The following is a 23,027-nucleotide window of genomic DNA, read 5'->3' as shown; positions in this document are numbered from 1 at the left end:
GAAACAAGTTGAGGAAAAGAAATGATTTTCTTAAATTCTTAAAGCAAGTCACATATAGGTCTAAAAACAGGACACTGCTTTTGTCTTTACAGATGAGAATTACTAAACATTATCGAAGGAAAGCAGAAATTAATTGATATATCCCTATAGCTGTTCTCAATCTCCCTGGTACATATGAAACCACATAACCCTCCACTGTTCTAAATTTGTACATTACATATTTCAACATGTACGTATTATTATTTTACAAGAGTATCTGTGAGAAAGGAAGCAAATAGATTAAGAAGAACTAAATCCCTAATGACTAAAGTTGGAACAATTATCTTACCTCATTTTGTTGTCCAGCAGCATTGAGAGGTTGAGCATGATTTTGTTCCAACCACTGTGGTGCTCCACCATGGACTATTTGTTCTCGCAACCACACAAGGCTGATGAATGCACAAAGGGTGCATGTCACCACAAAACAACCCTGCAAACAATCTGCCAATAAATTTTCCCTATTTAAAAAAAAGTTACATAATTATTTCCACAATAACAAAATTAATTTAAAATGAGTTCATCTAAATTCCCAGCAAACTGTCAACTATCCAGAAAATTAGACTATCCAAAAATGGTTTGTTTGTTGAAGGTTCCAAAGAGCTGATGAATATAAAGAAATAATTAAAAATATGATGTTGCATTCATTGTATTTTTATGGCTTTATCTACTCTCTCTGAATATTCAGATATTTCAATAGGTCTATGGTTCAAAAACTTAACCAAGTAGTCCAAACCCTAACTGATTTGCTTTGTTTCCAAAGGAGTTATCTTTTAGAGGTTATCATAATTCTAGGGGAAGTTTTTAACCTAAAATATTTCAGAAGGGCAAGTTTCCCTGGTATTGAATTGAATGCCAGATTTTTGCCTTTTTTGGACTTCAAGAATTATAAAAATAAAAAGGAAACCCAGATTCTCAATGGATTACTCTAGACATATCCTTTTCCTTATTAACATAAGAAAAAAAGTAGTAAAAGGAGTTAAGAAAGGATAAGTGTAGGGAACAAGTATATCAAACAGGGAAAACTGAATGAAAGTTTTTAATGAGGTTAACAAATTCTATTGCTTTTAAGTTCCCTGATAGATCAGAGAGTCTCTTCTATTTTTAGTTAAAAAATGCTTTACATATTAGAATTAAACACAGAGACAACGAGGTAAATTATTATCAGAGATTATGTCCTAAATGCCATAAAGTAGAGAAACTGATATACTTGAACTTAAAAGTAATTGATGTTTTGGTTATAAAGCCATTGAAGAATTCAATATGAACTCACCATACAAATTAATTATCCCTTTCAAAACAAATCTTAAATTATACAACCAATCTTTAAGTATGGATCTTTAAATAGAATATCTTGTAAACAATGTATTCATAAAGTTTCAAACCTAATTTGGAATTTTGATGAAGAGTATGATAACTATGCTTTCAAAGATAAAAGAAAGCTATAAAAAGTACATGCTTTTCCACAGGGTAAGGGAAGAATTATATTTTAAAATGAACATAGGGGGCAGCTAGATGGCTCAGTGGATAGAACACCAGCCCTGGAGTCAGGAGTACCTGAGTTCAAATCCAGCCTCAGATACACATGATAATTACCTATCTGTGTGGCCTTGGGCAAGCCACTTAACCCCATTGCCTTGCAAAAACTTAAAAAAAAAATGAACATAGGAAGAAAAACAAATAGAAGTAAAAATGAATCATTTGAATCAAGATTTTTCCCCATATCACACTGATTTAAAACTTACGTTGAAAGCATATCTAATGGCAGTGTCAATAGTGAGCTCACAGAGCCAGTAAACAAGCACTTGTAGATACGGCCTATATTAAAAAAAAAGGGTTTGAAAAAGTATTATAACAGTAGCAGCTTCTCAATAAAATTTACATTGCTTAGATTTGTAATACTGAACACACATTAACTTACATTCTCTACAAGGATATCAAAAACTGAGAGTGGATCAAAATTATAAGCACCACTAAATTTGTTTTAAAATACAATATGGCCCTTAAATTACATGGAAATCGGAATTACTTAAATTTACTTCATTTCAATTTAAGTAAATCAGATAAAATGTTCAAAGAATTTTCTATCCAACTCTAACCTCACATCCTAGAATTTCCTATTACATTTATTATGTAGATCATTCACACTACAGAATTAAAAACTTAAATCTTCTAAGGAACATTTCAAGTAATTTCAAAATGACAGAATGTGAGGATATTTTTGTGGTTGCTTTTGGAGGGGAGTGAAGGGCAGAGGGAAGAGGAAGCTTCTCTGTTCAATGTATTTACTTGGAGCCACTACCTTGTCCACTTCGGAAGACATATTCCCATATTTCAGACTTATTCTTATGAGCAAGTTTTAAAAACAAGGTAGAAGAGAAAAATTAAACTCCAGGGAGGTGTGAAATCAGGTCTCTAAAAACCCAAAATCTGAGAATAATTACAATATGATTAAAAGACTTAAGACCATCATTTACCTAGGGTCTGAGAATTTGGTCTTTGAATTCCTTCCTAAATTTTAATTATTATTCCCATATTTTGTTCATTTTTCTTTTCTAGAATCTCTTTGGGATAAGTCTGTTTGGATTAAACTGACAAAAATGGATTCCTAATACAAATAAATATTACTAATTCAACTTATTTTTAGGTGAAATTTCTTTATTTTAAGAACATTTACTATTATTTAATCCTTAAAGGATATCACATGATAACATGATGCAGTATCTATTATTATACAATGCTTAAGAAATCCAGTACCAAAAAACTAATACTTACATGCTGTAAGAGGTACAACTCCCAACCATGCAAAGGCCACAAGTGTATAGTGAAACCAGTAACGTATTGCTGTGCCAATACTTGTAACCAGTCCAGCAAAAATATCTTGGATTGGTAGCCTTGAAGGCATATCTGGGGAATAAACTGAAAGAAAACAGAACTCTTGACCCCATTGCCTTGCATAACAAAAAAAGGCTACTTAAAGCTGAGCTAACAGAACACTGCATATCAGTACAAATATGTAAATAACATTAATATTGAAGGACCACAAAACTTAATAAAAAAGCCAATGTTAATATCATATGATCACTACTTAAAAAACAGGTCCAGTCCTCCTTTCAGCTAAGAACTAATAAACTTTTCGGGAAATGTACTTTGCAGTGGGGATTTAATGTTTGGGAAGAAGCATTTGTTATATCAAAACAAAATGTATCAATAAATGTTTTAATTATTTATATATCACATATATAAAACAGAAATGCACCTATATCATAATTTCTATGACAAGATACTCTTCTTAATAAGACATTTCAGATAAATATTTGTAACAAATGAAATCAAGATCATTAACAATTCACTTACCCCAAACACTGAATCTCAATGAAGAAAAAGTAAAGTATGCAACTAACAATTAAGTAAAATCTCTCTATAATAGTTCAGACAAGTGATAATCAATTAGAAAACATCCAGTATCTAAGATAAGAGACAGTTCATTATAGTTTTAACTAAATTTATTACTTAGATTAACATTATATTAAGCCAAAAGTCACCTCTACAATTTCCCCATATGCCATTAGTTCTGATTTTTATTGGTCAAATAAAAATGACAGATAATCCCTTAAACCCTTGAAGACACCCAAAATGTCATACATATTGAAGATATCTAACAGTCTTTTCTCAAGGCCAAAACTATTAAATTTTTTCAATCAATCTTCATGTAGTATAGTTTGGAGTTCTTTCAATATGCTACATGTCCTCCTCTATACATATTATCTTTTCATTATCATATCAATAAAATTAAGCTTTTTTAAAAGAAAAATAAATACAAGGCTTAAAATTCTACATTTAAAATCAAAACAAGAAGAACAACAATAAAGAATGAGAACCTCTTAAGAATGAAATTTTTAAAAATTTAAAATAATTCCATTAGGAAGAAGGGAAAAATGTCCACAGGAAACAAAATAGTTGTAGCAAGCATTTACTGATCAACTCTGATTTTAAATTCATATGCACAGAAGATAGAAGCAAGGTAATTAAAGTGTAGCATGTCCCTGAAGGCACATAAAGGCCTTACACTAGATGAAACTGAGGGATTTGATACTTAACAAGTACTTGTCCTGGGAGAAGGGGTGAGACCGCATCTGGAGAAGTAGATAATGAACACTGGAAGATTTTTGAAGTAAATATATTTTAAAAAGAAAGGGTAGGAATCAATGGTAGATTACACAATCAAGACTTGGTGGGGGAGTGCTACCATGGGGTAGTATCTTGTATGACACCTGTTATAATTTTCATTTTTCTGAAAAGAAGGCATAATGTAATAAGGGAATCCACTGGGCAAGTCCTACAAGGAAGTAATAAAAGTACCTAGAAGGGAGAGCCCAGAATGGATCCCTAGGCAAAATAATATAGAAATCAGAGGCAAAACCAGATAGGTCATGAATAATAATAAAATGAGAGAAAGTGGCATAAAAATGAAATTTAAAATTTAGCAATAGCACTAGATTAAAGGAAAGAATAGAAGGAAGATAAAAAAAGAAGTTAGTGGGAAAAGATATTTAAAATTTTTTAAATCTTTTTTTTAAAAGTTTAAAGGTAATTCAAGAAACAATATTGTATTTACAACAGAAGATGACATTTGAAAACCTTCTGTACAAGCAACATTAATGCATTTAGGATAAAAAGTTAAGTGGTCAAAATGGGAAAAAAATATCAAATTTCTTTTGTAAAGGTTTGATATTAAAGACTACAATAAATGAATTATATTAATATGCATAAATGATAACAAATATATACTTTAATATATTTCTGCATTATGCTATAATATAAAAATAAAATTATGTATACACACATACATATATGATAGCCATTCTCCAATAGATAGTCAAAGGAAAGGAACAGTCCCCAAAAGAACTACAAAGTATTCATAAATACTTGTAAAAAATCTGTTATAATAATAGAAATGCTGACCAAAATAACTCAGAGGTTTCACTTCACATCCTGCAAATTGTCAAAGATGAAAAAAAAAACGGCAACATCAATCAGCCTATGGAATGATAGGCACACTAATAAATTGTTGAAGGTACCAAAAAAATTTTGAAAAACAATTTGGAATTATGCACATACAGTGACTAATATGTCCATATTCTTTGAATCAGAGATTCCATTACAAGACTCATATTTCATGGAAGCCACTGACAACAAAACAGTCCTGTATACTACAAAATATTTTTGTCGCACTTTTTGTGATAACTAAAAATTGGAAACAAAGTAGATGCCCATATATTAAATGCTAAACAAATTGTGATACATGAATGAAAAAGAATATTATTAAGTTGTAATGAATTATGTGTATATGATAAATACAGAAAGCATAGAAAGATCTTTATTAAAACATGCAGCCTTTGTTATAACTACAACAATGTAAATGGAAAGAATAAATCAAAAATGAAAATGAAAAGGTAAAAAAATTACAAAGACTCTTTTCAAATGAAAAATGAGAAGACACTTCCACACTTTCCCTTCATGGGGATGGGAGGTCCATGTTATACACTGCACATGTTTTTGGACTTTTTTTCAATGTATTGTTAGTTGTGCTGAATTTTTTTTTTCTGTTTTCTCTCCAAAAAAAATAGTACTTGTCATATGGAATGGCACTCTGGGAGGGAGGGAGGGAAGGAAAAATGGGATATGGTGGTGATGCAAGAAACAAAATATCAACAAAAACTTACTATGATAAAAGGGGGGGGGAGAAAGCAAATGTGACTACTGACTTATTGTTAGGGATGTCCAAAAAAATTATGAAAAATAAGAGAGGTGTCTCACACACCTGGAAATGGGTAAATAGTCTCCTAGTTTTCAAAAAAAGAGAAGATAATAGAATCTGCAATCTATAGGCCAATAAAGCTTAACTTTGATTCCTGACAAAACCCCAGAATATTATTAAAGAAATGGATGGCAAGTTAACAGGTTTTCTTTTTTACAATGACCAAAAAGGAAATTTATTAACAGAAGTTTTTTTTTTCTCAAATGGGAGGTGGGAAAGAATGATGCAGATGGATTTATGTTTTAATGTAAACAAAAAAAAAGAACTATTCATATTAGAAAGGTAGATTAGAAAAATGATGCATTAATCTTCCCAAGATATGCTTATAGAACAGTTGGGAAAATGGAGGGTAGAAGACATTGTGCTTATCTAAACTAGCTAGCTAGCTACATATGTAAGTATGTATATATCTATATATGGAGATACATTATATATATATCCATAAACAACTAAATGGCTGAACCATTAATGGTAAATTTGTGCTAGAGCCTCTGTTATTCAACATTTTATATCAACAATCAAGGAACAGATGGCATACTTTTCTAATTTGCAGATAACAAAAAAGTTAAACATAAATATGTCAGCTAAGGATAGCTAACATCTAAGACAGAATAAAGATCCAAAAAGATCTTGAAACCTATACTTTTGGCTAAATCAATAACAGAATAAAGTCAGATTAAAAAATTAATAAACTTTGAAACTATAGGAAGGGAAAGGTATGGCTAAATTCCAGGTTTTCTAAAAGAAAGATTTGGCGTTTAAATTATAAATTCAGTAAGTCAATGTGATATGGTTGTCCATAAAGGTAACAAGATCTTAGGCTACATTAAGAGAAGTATTGTAGCCAAAATTAGGGAGGTAAAAGGTATTTTTTCCCTACCTGGAAATCATATGTGAGGTATTACCTTCAACAGCAGCTTTTAGGTAGGTCAATGATAAGAAAATCATCTACAGTAGGCTGGAGGTAAGCCACCAAGTTTGTGAATGGCCTCCGGATCATGTCTCATGAAGACCAATTGAAGTAACTACAATTATTTATCCTGGAGAGGATATCCTATTCAGATACAGATTGAACTAACCAAACACTAAGGAAAACCCTCTAACAAAAAAATTTAAGTTTCATTAAAAAAAAAAATGAAGCTCAATAATTTAGGTTTTTAATCTGCTATAAGGCCCAAAGACCTATTAATTTTTTTAGTTGCATATGATAATTTTTCAGTTCTAAGCAATTAATAACAAAATTGACCTTTGTGATGCTGTTCCAGAGTTCACTGGATTTTCAGATATGGAAGGGCTATAAGAAATAATATAATCCAAATAATGTATTATGCAGATAAGGAAACTTAAGTCCTAGAGTATACTGGTAAGTGCAGAGCCAGAAGTCAAGTCCAGTTCATCTCATTTCAGGTATATGAATTTCCAAAGATAGTAATATAATTATACTTCTTCAAAGAAAAAAGAAGCTTTTTTCACTAATCCAGTGCATGGAAAAATACAAAGCATATAATAATCATTTCTAGTACACGCACATTTTAGGGATTCCAAGTCACTTTACCCTTAAAAGTTTATGTCCCAGAAAAAAAAATACACATACCAACACCCACATATAAATTTAATGAATGTTTCAATTTCAATGCAATTACTTAAAAAGTGACAGTATGGGGAGGGAGGAAAGGGAAGGCTTATTTTATTAGTTCCTCCCCCAACATACTCCCTTCAACAGATCAGGAACTTATTCATGTTTAATAAAATGCTTTCAAAATTTTATTAAATAATGAAATAAAATTTAAATTCTTTGAGGGCAAGTGACAGCTACATTTTTGCTTTTGTATATTAAGCACTTAGGATATTGTCCTAAATGTTGTTGAATTTAATTCAATATTTTAGATGTTTAATTAACATCTAAATAATTAAAAACATAATAGATCTGGTATTTATAATCATCAAATCTGTGATCTTAAAAAACAAACTAGGTGAGTCAAAAAAAGAAGCTTAGAATACTTTCTATCCTAAACATCAAAGGAATAAAATAGAAAGGAAAGAATTTAACATAACTTTAAAATTTCAAGTTGCAAAAATACATCATACACAAAGGCAGTAAAAGTTGTTAATACTATAAACTTACTTGGTGTGAAAGCAAATCTGTGTTTGCATAGTTCACAGTATTCTTTTCTGCTGTGTTTCAACCACTGAACTAAGCTGAAATTAAAAATAACATTTACAAATTATAAATAAAAAATGTAAAATACTATATTCACACAAAAATACATTTTTATAACTTAGGTTTATAGAAACTATAATTTTCACTTTTTCACAGTAAGTTTTTCTCATCTTCAAAACACCACATTTAATTTTGACATTTTATATAACTATATAACATTTTACATGAATATATAATGATACCAGTAAAAAAAGAACTGGGGATAAGTGTTAAGGGGAGAGGAAGAGTATCATCCCCAGGGTAGTCACAGGAAGGCATAGGAATACAGGAGGACTATAAGGCAAAGAAGACTGTCATAGGGAAGAAGTGCAAACTCCCATCCTCCTCCACTGAAAATGTCCCAAGTACTATTTCCTGCACTTATAGTCAGAAAGAAAAAGCCATCGAAATAAATATCAAAAAAGATTATGAATAAAAATATTTCTTTTTAAGAAGCTTAAAGACTGTTTAAAGTTGGTTGTATATTAATCAGCAAACATTTATTAAGTGCCTACTATGTGCCAGGTGTTGAGGATAATATAAAAACAAGACAGCTCCAGTCTTTTTTAATTTTGACAGCTCCAGTCTTGAAGAAGAATGTCTTACTAGACAGACATAGAATGTTCATAAATAGGAAAATATAAAATACACAAATTGAGAATTAGGAAAGGCTTCTTCATGAACTTGAGCTGAACTTTGAAGGAAGTTGGAAATTCTAAGAGGCAGAAGTTCAGAAAGGAGAAAGTTACAGACCTGGGGGTCAGCCTGAAAGGCACAAAGGCAAAAGATGGAATGCTGTACAGAAGTATAACATAAGGGCAAGTAAAATGTAATTACTTCCAAGTACCAAAAACTACTTCAAGCAAAAAACCAAAAATAATCTGGCTTCAGAAAAACCTCAATGGACTAATAATACTGAATTAGTTGCTCTCAAATATTCTATCCAGCTCTATAATGTTCAGATTCTTTGATAATTATTTTGTTTCCCAGCAACAATCTTTTGTTTATTTAACTAAAGTTCCTACTTCTTCATGATATTTTAAAATTTATTTAAAGTCCATAGGTACTTTCAATTCCTCCAATTAACAGATAAGGAATCATGAGAAAGTGCAATTTCCATTATACCACTCTATTCTCTTCACATTATCTGGTGTCTAATACTAATAATATCTATAAATGATAGATTCTTCATCAAAAAAAGTGTCTGTTTTCTTGTTCAAACCTGTGATACATGTAAAGCCTTACTCAAAAAAAAGCACTACAAAGTTAGAGGACAACTAAGAAACTGGAGGGCGTTCTATTTGAGAAAAGAACAAGTAATTAGGACTCCAGTCTGCAAAGGCTGAAAAGAGATGAGTCAAGTTTTTTAAATTTTTGAATTTTATTGGTAGGACAAATATCAGCATGTTCATTAAATACTAGAAAACAGACATACCTCATATAATTTCCTAATCAACATTATTTTCAAAATAATCAGATTGGTTTTCCACTGAGGAGAACCTATTAAAATGGCAGTTGTTCCCTCTCACCACAAATCTCAAAACTCAGGGGATACTGGTAGAGAGTGATTTTTTTAGCTAATCAGAAAACTGTTGTTGGCCTAGCCCAAGGGAAGTAACCATTACAAGCAAAGGAAGAGCAGAGCTACTATTTTTTAAGGTTTTTGCAAGGCAAATGTGGTTAAGTGGTTTGCCCAAGGCCACACAGCTAGGTAATTATTAAGTGTCTGAGTACAAATTTGAACTCAGGTACTCCTGACTCCAGGGCTGGTGGTACTCTATCCACTGTGCCACCTAGCAGCCCTCAGACCTCCTATTTAAAACAATGTTCCTTGCACTCACTTCTCCTGTTTTGGTCAACCAAGTTTTTATAGGATCAATGTCTAATACCAGTCAAAATATGCCCACAATAGAAACAAAAAGCACTTTGAAATTTGAAAGAATCTAGTATATATAAAAATTCAATAAACACTTATTTTACACTATTTGTTTTGCACCAATTTATTTTTCAGGACACAGTGATAAATACAGAGAAAAATAAGACACTGTTTTTTATCTTCAAAAAGCTTTTAATTTCTTATTGGTGCACATATACTACTTTACCCAGCAGGTAGTCAACACATGGAATTCCTTACCTCCAACAGATAGTAAAAGCTGAAAATATAAATTCAAGAAGTATTTAGATAAATACATGGATGATATATCCATAATATTTTATTAGGGAATTTAGCAATTTGGGGGCATGATGCTAAGATTTTTTTCATAGAATATTCATGTCTTTCCTCAAAACATCATATGATATCGTCACTAGAATTACAATACTGGGAAGAAAGCATCATTCTTGGGTTCCTTCCTCTTCAGGAAATCTTCAAACAGAGGTTGAATGAGCATTTTTCAGATCTATCACAGTCAGAATTCCTTTAACTTATGGGTTAGATTAGATGACCACTGATGTTCTTCCAACCCTCCAATTTTGTAATTTTTGCCTAATTCTAAATGGCATTTATAATGTCAAATTATTCTCACTGATCTTATCTTTATACCCTCAGTTCCTAATATAGAGACATTACAAAGAGTTGGTACGTTACAACTATTTATTAGTACTAAGTACTGAGTATACAGTTATTGAGAAACTTATTTCTTATGAAAAGACTTGACATTACTGAATCCTGAATGAGTCATTTTCATGAAGCTTGTAACAAAGGAGCAAATATGACTCCCCCTCTATGCTCTTTCCCAACTCACATTCAAAATGCTGTGCATTTTTTGAATTCAGCCTATATGAAGTGACCTTGTTCATGCCCTTGTCATAATCTGTGAGTTTTGACAGGATGCCTAAATTAAGACATTGTGCAAAAATCTGGATATAACATATCTAACCTCTCTAGGAATGTAATATTTTCTCTTCCTATTCACTGGGATATATATGATACTTCTACTTAATGGATGGAAATTATCTTATAAAGAAAACTCTTTTGCTAATTGCTTAATATAAGCTCTGAGAAAAATCTTATCTAAAAGACAATACAAATAAAAATTCATTAAACTAATTATATTTAGACTATATTCTCTTCTCCCTATGAAAATCTAGGAATACTGTTTTAAAACCAATAAATAATAACATTAAAAATAAAGGGATTTCTACATTTAAAAAATATATTATACTAAAAATAAATATGAATTTTGAAATGCAATTTATAAAAAGTTTACTCACCATTCTTGATGGATAAATTTAATACTGCCAGTACATACACAAGGATGATATAATGGTTTCTCAGGTGTTCCTTCTGATCGACACACCCTACATATGTCTGTTAATAAAGGAAAAAACACTCATTTATCCTTGCTTAATCATTTTCATAAAAGGAAATATAGAAATGTTACAATATAGCACATTAGGAAAGGTGTTGTGTGCAAAACAGTTAATAGGCTGGCATACATGTAATTAAAATTTTTGAAATCTGAATGACACTAAAATGTTTATTCTTCAATTCATGAAAATAATCTGCATATCTTCAACAAAAAAATTTCATGTAGATAATAGTAGAAATGGCATCTTTTTATATACCTGCTACCCAATATTAGTATATTTGCAATATGATGCACTGAGAATGAAAAAAAAATCAAATAAGTGCAATGTCAATGCACAAACACAAGGAGAGGTCACTTGAAGAACTATCTGGTAATATTAGCCTCAACTATAATATTTGTAACAAAATCATTTTCTGATGCCAGCCTCTTTAAAATCACAGAAAACATTTCCAAATAGTATTGCTTATTGGAACCAAATCGTAACTTCTGCACAGATATAATTTGTCTCTAACCTGTAGCAACTTTTTGAGTAAAAATGTATTAGGTTTCCAAATATACATTAAACATACTTTTTATGCAAACTACTTGGTAATAAGAGACCTCTTTGGGTCAAATTGCTTTTTTCTCTTAAAATCTAATAATGAAGATAGCATAATTAAGGTTAAAAGTCAGTTATCTAAATTAGAGAGTTGGGAAGGGAATAAGGTCCTCCTTTACTTTACTTTAGTGTCAACACTAAAATTTTTAAATTCACCTTTTTCTTTTAATCTCTTGAAATGTTATAAATATATAATTCATTCAGTATGTATAATTAAAGATTTCATTTACAAAAAAGGGACACCTACTATTATGCTTTAATTAGAAAGTTCTTCTTTTTAATTTCTATATTCCTCTTCCAAAAAATTGCGGTTAGCAAAACTACAGTGTCTAGTGATTCATTGAATTAGAAGTACAGAACCTTAAAAATTAGAGAAAATCTTAGAGATCTAATCCAATTGATTGACCTGAGCATCCTCATTTGTAAAATAAAGAATTTAGACTAGTTGGCCCCTTAAGGGCCCTTCCAGTTCTATATTTAGAATCAATAAACTATTCAATCAATGAACATTTATTAAGCACCTATTATGTGCCAAGTGCTAAAGATAAAATTCAAAGAATTAAACAATCTCTACTTTCTGAAAATTCTATGACCCTATATAGATAGGTATGTATGCTTTTCATACAATTCAATTCAGTAAACAATTACCACTTGCCTACAAATTGAGCCTTCAGAGAAAATAAGACACAAGGATTAAGACATACACACACACACACACACACACACACACATATATATTAATATAACTGAATATAAAGTCAACAGAAAAATCATTTCCAAATAGGGGATCCTAGAAGTCTTTAAAGAAGGCCAGAACTTGAAGATTTCAACAATCAATCAAGGGGCAGCTAGGTAGCACAGTGGATAGAGCACTGGCCCTGGAGTCAGTAGTACCTGAGTTCAAATCCAGCCTCAGACACTTAATAATTACCTAGCTGTGTGACCTTGGGCAAGCCATTTAACCTCATTGCCTTGCAAAAACTAAAAAAGAAAAAAATCAATAAACAACTATTTATTAAACATCTTTTAAGGGTCAAAATACTTTACTAGGGAGTAAGAGATACAAAGACAAAAATGAAATAGTCCCTGTGTTCCTTATTTGTCTACAAAACGAAAAACTATGGAAATTATCTTCAGTTTAAAAATTAACAGTCTCATCTGGGACATATGGAACAATTTCTCAAACAATTCACTCAGTTAAGAGAGCTAAAAATATAAAAAGATATGTTGCTTAATGTATTCAAGCATCAACTTACTATTTGCATGTCAATGAGCCTCTGATTTGCATCATTATCATTACTATATAAAAACTTTTAGTTAAAGAATGTTGAACAAGTTGCAACTGAGACTGCTCCTGAAGACTACCCAATAAATAATGTGAAACTCTCTACTTCAAAGAAGCTTAGCCCATTTTTGGATCTAATAATTAGGAGTATTTTCCTTGTATTGAATGAATATCAAACTTTCTTTAACATCCAAACACTGGTCCTGTTTATATGCTCTGGAGTCATTTAGAAACAAACTGAATCCTGTTCCACCTGGCAATCCTTCAAACTCTTTCAACTGATTCATGTAAGAAATGATTTTGAGTCACTATAATTCATCCTGGTTTTTTTCCTCCTCTAGACACTGTATTAATGTTCCACTTAAAATATGGTATACAGAATGTGGAAATTTATTTTTCTTGATTATGCATATTTGTTCTGAGAGCTTTCTTTTGCTTTACTTTGAAGAAGTGGCAGAGAGAAAATTGATTTTTAATTGAAAAAAATTTTAAATGTAGAGGGCCAAAATATTTCTCAAAATTCAAGTTATAGCTTGACCAGGTCAGGGAAAGGAAGACTAATATCTCTACTACTATACTGTCTCTCTTTAAAATAATCAGTTATGTGAAAACTAATGCCACAAAAATTACCTATAGACATAACAACCTTACAACATAAGGCAAATTAACATCTTCCAAAGGTTCCCTATTCTAGGCTTCCTTATTCCAATATTGCAATGATACTCAAGTTTAGAGTTTAAAACCATGCATGGTTCTTTCCTGTAAAATCTGTAGATCCTTTTTCCTGTACAAGATGACTAATATGGTAATGTTTTATAATTGCATATATATAATCAAAATCTGATTGCTTAGCATCTCAGGAAGGGAGGTGGTAGGGAGGGAGGAATGGACACACAGAATTAGGAACTGAAAACTTTAAATAAAAATGCTTTTTAAAAATCTGTAGCTCCAGGGCGGCTAGGTGGTGAAGTAGATAGAGCACCGGCCCTGGAGTCAGGAGTACCTGAGTTCAAATCCAACCTCAGACACTTAATAATTACCTAGCTGTGTGGCCTTGGGCAAGTCACTTAACCTATTGTCTTGCAAGAAAACCTAAAAAAAAAATCTGTAGCACTTCACAATCTATAACTCTCTATTAGAAAGAATAACACATTTTATCTAGCAACATCAGTGATGAAAATTTAAGTGTTTTTCTAGATATCTGATAAATATCCTTTTAAGCAACAAATTTTATTTTTCATACTCTTTTGCACAGTTCTTTTTCCTTTTTACACTTTTTCTTAATTTAAGGCAATGGGGTTAAGTGACTTGCCCAAGGTCAAACAGTTAGGTAATTATTAAGTGTCTGAGGCCACATTTGAACTTGGGTCATTCTGATTCCAGGGCCGGTTCTCTATCCACTGTGCCAGCTAGCTGCCCCTTCCTTTATACTTTAAAAAAAAAAGAATATAAATCTGTTTTTAATCATTCTGGGTCATAATTATTAACAAACAGTTATTGTATAATCCACCATTTTAAAGATTATTTATGCTGTGGTCCCAGCCAACTATACTTTTTAAGTTCATGCATCCTTTTATAATACTTCCGTGTCTCTTTGCTATGAACAATGCCTGCCTTTGGCATTATTCACCATGCTATTACTTCAATTTTGGTTTGAGCTGCCATGAACTGAGAAATTAGATAACTAAGATTGCATGAATTAAATGCAGCAAAGTTACTGACTGAGATGATCAATAGCTTCACTATAGTTGTAAATTACAAAATAAAACCTAAAAAAATTTTTAAAGTATTTCTATATAAGAACAAAAACCAAATATCAAAAATAGAAAAAGAAATTTCATCCCAAATAATTAAAAATGCATAAAATATATGGGAATCAATCAATGAAAGCTCACAAAAGACCTATACAAATTCATCTACAAAGTGGTCCAGAAATAAAAAAACAACCTATATGTCAAAATAATAAAAATAACAATATCACAAAGTTAATTTACACTTTAATGCTATATCAATCAAATTACCAATGGATACTTTAGAGAACTTGACAAATAAAATAATATCAAAATTCATTTGAAAAAAACAAAAGTTCTAGAATATTAAGGGAAAGAAATGGAGATAAAAGAGGAATCGAACTTTCAGATCTCAAATTATATCACAAAGCAACAATCATCAAAAACCATCTGGCAGCATTTGTTTAAAAATAGAATGATGGATTTATATAATAGCACTTTTTTGTGATAGCAAAGAACTAGAAATAAAATAGATGTCAAATGACTGGAAATTGGCTAAACAAACTTTTTAAAAAATATTTTTCTAATGTTTGTATGATTACATTATTTATAACCTATATCAAATTGCTTGTTTTCTCAATGGGAGTGGAGTGAGAAGGGAGAGAATTTGGAGTTCAATGCATTAAAAACAAATGCTAAAAAAAATTTTTTTACATGTAATCAGGGAAAAATTTTTTTAAATTTTTTCAATTACATGAAAAAAACTTAACATTATTTTTTTTTAAATTTTGAGTTCTAAATTCTCTTCTTCCTGCATTTCCCCTCCCCCTCATTAAGAAGGCAAGCAATTTGACATAGGTTATATATGTACAATTATGCAAAACATTTCTACATTAGTCATGTTTTGAGAGAAATCACCAAAAAAAAGTATATTGCAATTTACATTCAGACTCTATTAGTTCTTTCTCTGGAGATGGATAATATTTTTCATTATGTCTTTCAGAAATGTCATGGATTACTTTATAGCTGAGAACAGCTAAGTCATTCAAGGTTGATCATAGTGCAAGATTGCTATTATTGTATACAATGTTCTCTTGGTTCTATTCACTTTACTTTGCACCAGTTCATGGGAAGTCTTCCCAGATAATTCTGAAAGCATCCTGCTCATCATTTCTTACAGCACAACAATATTTCATCATGATTGTGATGCCACAACTTGTTAAGCAAGTCTTCAACTGATGGGCAACTTAGGTTTCTTGATGCCCTTTATCTAAATTACACACACATACATACACACACACACACACCACACACGTATACATACATACATATATAATTATTTAAACATCTAATTATCTTAAACATTCTTATTTAATTATCTTAATATCTAATCCTATTATTAATAACATTATTTGTTTAGCCATTCTCCAACCATGGACATGTATCCTATTTCTATTTTTTTGCTGCCACAAAAAAGTACTACTATAAATATTTTGATATATAAGAAACCTTTCTTTTTACCAAAGATTTCCTTGGGTTAGCTCCCTAATAGTGGATCTCTGAGTCAAAAGCATTTTAAGTCCATTATTTGTATTAATTCCAAATTGTTTTACAAACTAGTTGAACCAATCCCCAGCCCCACCAACAAGAGTATTAGGACACAATTTCTGGAACACTGTCCTACCCTTTGTTATCTCTGAAGTGCCTATTTTAAAACCATTCCTTTGAAGTACTGATTTTAAAACTGTCCCTTTCAGGAAACTTAAAGTTAGCAAGGATGCATCCTAGTTCTTACTTCCACATTCGTCTGCTTCCTTTACTTGTGTAACCTCAAAATGTATCCTCCCATGTTTAGGGAAGTCTTGAATAGCTTCTGAAACCAATCTAATAAATGAATGAATGAATGAAAAAAGCATTTATTAAGCATTTTACTATGTGCCAAGCACTATGCAAAACACTGAGAATGCCATATATAAACACGAACACACATATATAACCTAAATGACCCTTACATAAGTTTAAAAATCATTCTTTTTTTTAAGGTTTTTGCAAGGCAATGGGGTTCAGTGGCTTGCCCAAGGCCACACAGCTAGTTAATTATTCAGTGTCTGAGGCCAGATTTGAACTCAGGTACACCTGACTCTAGGGCCAGTGCTCTATCCACTGCACCACCTAGCTGCCCCTAAAAATCATTCTTAACTTACTTAGCCTGCGCTTTGTGACAGGAAATTTAAAATGGAACAGACATATTGAAAAAAGCCTAGACATAAAAGTTATCCTGATTCCTGTAGCATATAATGGTTTCTCTTCCTATTCACCAATGAATATAAGATTCTTTGACTCCTTAAGTAGGAGGAAACCACCTCATAGAGAAGAGATTTTCTCCAGTTGATCAACTGCTTAATAAAGCTCTTTGCAAATCTTACCTATTAAAACAAGGTAGTTTTTATTCTATGACAACAAATCTAGGATTCCTAAGGCAGGAGTCAATTAATAAACATTTCTTAAACACCTTTGTAACGTATACTATGCTAAGTACTGGGGATACAAAGGTAGGCTCTTGAGGTGATCACAAACTGATGGGGGAGACAGCATGTAAACAAGTTATAGATACAGGATAAACTAGAAATAATCAACAGAAGACAGAAAAATCAGGAAAGGCTTCCTTAGAAGGCAGGATTCAACTAGGATTGAAGCAGTGGGTAGAGAAGAGAAAGAGGGCATTTCAGGGAGGGATGCTAGGCAGTGAAAATGCCTAGTCAGTAGAAGATTGTTTTTGAGGGTGTGGGGGTAGGTTGTGATGGGCTTTGAATTTCACATAGAGGATTTCATATTTGATCCTGGGGATAAATGAGTCACTTAATTTCCCAGTTATTAGGGGCAGCTAGGTGGTGCAGTGGATAGAGCACCGGCCCTGGAGTCAGGAGTACCTGGGGTTCAAATATGGTCTCAGACATTTAATAATTACCTAGCTGTGTGGCCTTGGGCAAGCCACTTAACCCCGTTTGCCTTGCAAAAACCTAAAAAGAAAATAAAAATAAAAAAATAATTTCCCAGTTATTGTTGCTGTTCTTTATCCTTCATTTTCAAAGAGGACCAAGAGACATACATCACAGAGTGATGGCTTGACTTTCAAGTAAACTGGACTTAAGACAGAATCATCAGTCTCACTTTTGCTTCCAAAGTCACTTAAGTCTAGTGGCATGACAAAAGTCAGGACAACTAGGAATGGTGCAGGAGGCAGTGGATGACCTTAAGAGCTGATTCAGAGGCTTTCATTTGCCACTGTTAGGAGTTGATCTGCCCATTCTGTCAGGGGAGGTAGATGCTTAGAGTAAACATCCCCTACTGACAGGTCAGTGCTCTGTTGGTTACTCTCAAACTGGATGTTGTGTGTTGGGTATATGTATGTGACACAGTAAGATGTATATTTTAGGAATTTCAATTTGGCAGCTATGTGAAGAATGAACTGATGAAGAAAAGGAAAAAAAAACATACAAAGAGACAATAGCAATGAGTTGATGAATGCCTGTACCATCTGGTCATAGAAACAGAGAAGTGAAGGAGAAAGAATGTGAAAGTTGTTCCTGAAAAAATTTAGCAATAGATTGGATATGAGAGTGAGGGTGGGGATGGTGAGATATAAGCATTTATTAAGAACTGTAAGCCAGGCACTGTTTGTTGGGTACCTATTGTGACCAAGACATGACCAATACACAGTCTTGTATGTCCAAGACTTCAACAGCACTGATAAGACACCCAGGTATCTGGGAGCCAGGTCCAGTGCTAAGCAGAAAAACCCCAAAATGACAGCCAATCTGAAATAACACAGTCAACAGCTCTTCCTCCTTTCCTTTTGCTTCAATAATTACTATGAGCTTTCTCAGACCTTTCCAGGGATCTATTTTGTTCACTAGTCAGCAACCTAGGCTGCCCCAAAAGTAAGTAACCCATTCTGATTATTAACTACTTAAATAATAAGCCTTACACTCCTAGTCTCTTTCTTTGTTATCAAGCTGGAGCCCTAGTTTGGGGAAGCCATGAATATTTCTGGGCAGGGGAATTTTAGGCAAGATACTGTACTAAGCACTTTACAAATATTACTTCATCTGGTCTTCATAATGGTCCATTTTGCAATTGAGGTAGGCAGAGGTTAAAATGACTTTTGAAGGATCACACAGTGTCTGAAGCAGAATTTGAACTTGTGTCTTCCTGATTCCAGGTCCATTCCTCTACTTTAGTACCTAGTTTTACAGCCTGGGTGATTGGGAGTATGGTGGTATCCCTAATAGTAAAAGGGAAGTTGAGGAAAGGCAAGGAAATTAGTTCAGTTTTGATCATATTAAGTTTAAAATGTCTCTAAGATATATACAATAGGCAGCTGGAGTGAGTTATGAAGTTAGGAGAAAGATTAAGCCTGAGTAAGTAAATCAGGGAATCATCAGCTTAAAGATGATAATTGACTCCAAAGGAGCTGATGAGATCACTAAGTTAAATAATAGAAGAAGAAAAGAGTCCCTGTGGGATACTCAAGATTATCAGATGTAACCTATGATGAAGATCAAGCAAAGGTGATGAGGAGGAGACAGGTTAAGATAAAGTAGTGACACAGAAAGTATAGTGACAGAAAGTATAGAGAGGAAGAAGATGAACAATAGTGTCAAAGACTGCAGAGAAGTCAAGGAGGTTGAGGATTGAGAAAGTTGTTAGATTTGGCAATTAAGAGATCATTGTGAACTTAGTACATCTTTGTCTGAAGGATAAAATCAGAAATTAGACTGAAGAGAAAGTTAATAAGAAAACAAAAAGAAAGGATTTAGAGGTATATAGGATTACAGCTTGCAAGAATGCATGGATCAAGTGATGGTTTCTTGAGATAGGGAAGACATGGGAATGTTTATAGGATATAGGGAAGCAACCAGTAAATGGAAAGATTAAAGACTGATAGAAAATGCAATCTACTAGAGAAGAAAAGATGGAATAAGATCACTCATGCATTTAGAGGAGCTTGCCTTGGCAAGAAAGAGGACTGATAGACTACATGGTAAGATGATAGATGGCAACATGACAAGAGGAAAATGGGATCAGAAAAGTATACCATAGTAATTGGCCTTGAAGAAAATCAGGGAACCTCAGAGGCAGAAGTGAGGGCTTTACTTCTGGCTTCCTAATACAGTAGATATGTTCAAATAACCAAAAGATCACCTTGAGAAATGTCATCCAAATCCAGATTTTGCAATTTAATAATATTAAATGATTTAAACATTAATCAGTAACAGTACCTTTGCAATAATACACATTTGAAATAGTTTGCAAAATGTAAAACAAATCATGAATGAAATACCAGAATGGAAGTTGGAAAGAGAACATGAACTACAGGAGAGGAAAATAAAGTTCCACCTTTCTGCTCCCTGGCACTGCTGCAATTTCCCAGTTATTAAATAACTTAATTAAGATTGCATGGATCAACAACAAATCATAGGAATAATAAACAATTTCATACAAGACAATGACAACAATGAAACATCATACCAAAATTTTTAAGATGCAGTTAAATCAGTTTTTAGGGGAAATTTTATATCTCTCAATGTTTATGTGAATAAAATAGGGAGAGAAGATCAATGAATGGGGAATGAAACTAAAAAAGTTAGAAAAAGAACAAATTAAAAATCCTCAATTATATACTATTAGAAATGCTGAAAATCAGGAGAAATTGAAAGTAAGAAAACTATTGATCATTAAAATAAATAAAAGTAAGAGTTGGTTTTATGGGGGAAAAACAATAGATAAACCTTTAGTTAATCTGATTTAAAAAAAAGAAAGAAAACCAAAAATGAAAAGGGCAAATTGACCACCAATGAGGAGGAAATTAAAATAATAATTCTCAGCCCCTTTGTTTGCCAATAAATTTGACAATCTGAGTGAAATGGATAAATATTTACAAAAATAAAAGTGGGGACTGGGCTGGGTGGCGCAGTGGATAAAGCACTGGCACTGGAGTCAGGAATACCTGAATTCAAATCTAGCCTCAGACACTTAATAATTACCTAGCCATAACCCTACTGTCTTGCAAAAACATTTTTTTCAAAAATCTAAAAATTAAAAAAATTAAAAAATAAAAGCCTCCCAGATTAACAGAAGAGGAAATAAAATTCTTAAATAACTGCCATTTCACACCAATTAACTCCCTAAGAAAAAATCTTCAGGCCCAGACGATTTACAAGTGAATTCCACCAAACATTTAAGGAAAAATTAATTTCAATTCTATATAGACTATTCTTAAAAATTGGAGGAGTTATGCCAAATTCCTTTTATGATACTAATATAAAGATGATACCTAAACCAGGAAGAGCCAAAACAAAAAAAAAATTATAGCCCAATCTCTTAATGAACATTGATACAAAAATCTTAAATAATATTTCAGCAAAGAGTTTACAAGAAGTTATCACTAAGATAATATATCATGATCAGGCAGGATTTATACCAGGTAGGCAGAGATGGTTCAATATTAGGAACAATCAACTGAAAATATAAATATAAAAACCAACAGAAATCATTTGACTATCTCAATAGATGCTGAAAAAGCCTAAGACAAAATACAATATCCATTCCTATTAAAAACTCTAGAATAGATATATAGGAATAGATAGAATTTTCCTCAAAATAAGCAGTACCTACCTAAAACTATCAAACCATCAACAAGCATTTTATATAGATATAGATATAGATATAGATATAGATATAGACATAGATATAGATATAGATATAGATATAGATATAGATATGAAAATAGGGATAAACTAGGAGCATTTCCACTAAGACCAGGGGTGAAACAAGGAAGACTATTACCACTACTATTCAATAAAGTAAATGTTTTAACAATTAGAGAAGAAAAAGGGATTAGACTTAACTCTTTACAAACAATATGATGGTAAACTTAGAGAACCCTAGAAAACCAACTAAAAACTGCTTGAAACAATTAACAATTTCAGCAAAGTACAGAGATATAAAAAATCCACATAAAACATCAGTATTTCTATAAAGTCCAAAGTCAAGAGAGAGAGAAAAAAAAATTCCATTTAAATTAACTGCCCACAACATAAAATACTTGGGAATCTACCTCCCAAGACAAATCAAGTTATTCCTCCAAGGCTGCTATTTTCAGAGGTCAGGAGAAAAAGGTATAAAATTATAGTGAAAACAAAGTGCAGTCATACAAATAGGGGATTTTATTGTGCAATTAGATGAAAATTAAACAAATCCTAAAATCCAAACAAAATAATCCAATGGAAAAAATAATTAGTATTTAATTTTAGAATTTCTGTTGTCATAGAGTAATTTATTAGATTAAGATAGACCCTATATAACTTGGCCATATGAAAACATTATCAGTTGAGACCAGTAAGTCTCAACTGGGAAATCTAAGACCATGGGAAAATTCAAAGATATAATTTACTAACCAGTAAAAATAACTGAATTATGCTCTGATTTCATTAAGTAAATGAAACTGTTTACAACAGTATGAAACTGTTTATAACTGTATAAACAGGAGCCTAATAATAAAATGCTGATTTTTATCCCCACTGCTAGTCTTTAGGTAGAAAATAAACAATAAAACCCTAATTTGGGGGAATAAATCATAATCAAGATAATGTTCTAAGTGCACTTCTAAAAAAATCAGAAATTGGTTACTTGAAATAATTTTAGTTTGAGGGAAGTGAAGCACAGATGTGAATCCTGTACTATTGAAGGAAAATAATGTAGAGATGACCTAAATTACACTTCACCAATAAAAAGTAAGCAAACAAAAAAACCAAAACCTCAAATATATTCATTTCATGAAAAAACAGATTTCATTCTTATACTACATAAAACAAGTCTAAATCTGTGATTTCTTCATTATACAAAGTCTCCACTGCATGCAAATCATAACTCAGCAGTAACAATGATAGAGTTGTCTGAAGCAGAAAAAAATGACTTGACTATGGTCACATTCCTATTATGTGCCATAGGCAATTCTTGAACCCAGTTCCTCCTGACTCCAAG

General features: G+C 31.9%; 1 protein-coding gene across 4 annotated transcripts in view; it reads right to left on the bottom strand.

Moving 5' to 3' along the window:
- MARCHF6 (membrane associated ring-CH-type finger 6) overlaps positions 1 to 23,027 on the bottom strand; it is a 101,893-nt gene that overhangs the window by 48,087 nt on the left and 30,779 nt on the right. For all 4 annotated transcript variants that reach the window (XM_074205328.1, XM_074205329.1, XM_074205330.1 and 1 more), the window contains exons 2-6: positions 11,271 to 11,367; positions 7,983 to 8,056; positions 2,812 to 2,955; positions 1,782 to 1,854; positions 329 to 497 (exon numbers count right to left, since the gene is read on the bottom strand). In XM_074205328.1, coding sequence (XP_074061429.1) covers positions 329 to 497; positions 1,782 to 1,854; positions 2,812 to 2,955; positions 7,983 to 8,056; positions 11,271 to 11,367 — 557 coding nt within the window. The remainder of the gene's footprint in view (positions 1 to 328; positions 498 to 1,781; positions 1,855 to 2,811; positions 2,956 to 7,982; positions 8,057 to 11,270; positions 11,368 to 23,027) is intronic.

Source organism: Macrotis lagotis, chromosome X (assembly GCF_037893015.1).
Source record: "Macrotis lagotis isolate mMagLag1 chromosome X, bilby.v1.9.chrom.fasta, whole genome shotgun sequence".
NCBI lineage: Eukaryota > Metazoa > Chordata > Mammalia > Peramelemorphia > Peramelidae > Macrotis > Macrotis lagotis.
Note: the sequence above shows the minus strand (reverse complement) of the source record. Positions and strands in the feature narration are given on the sequence as shown.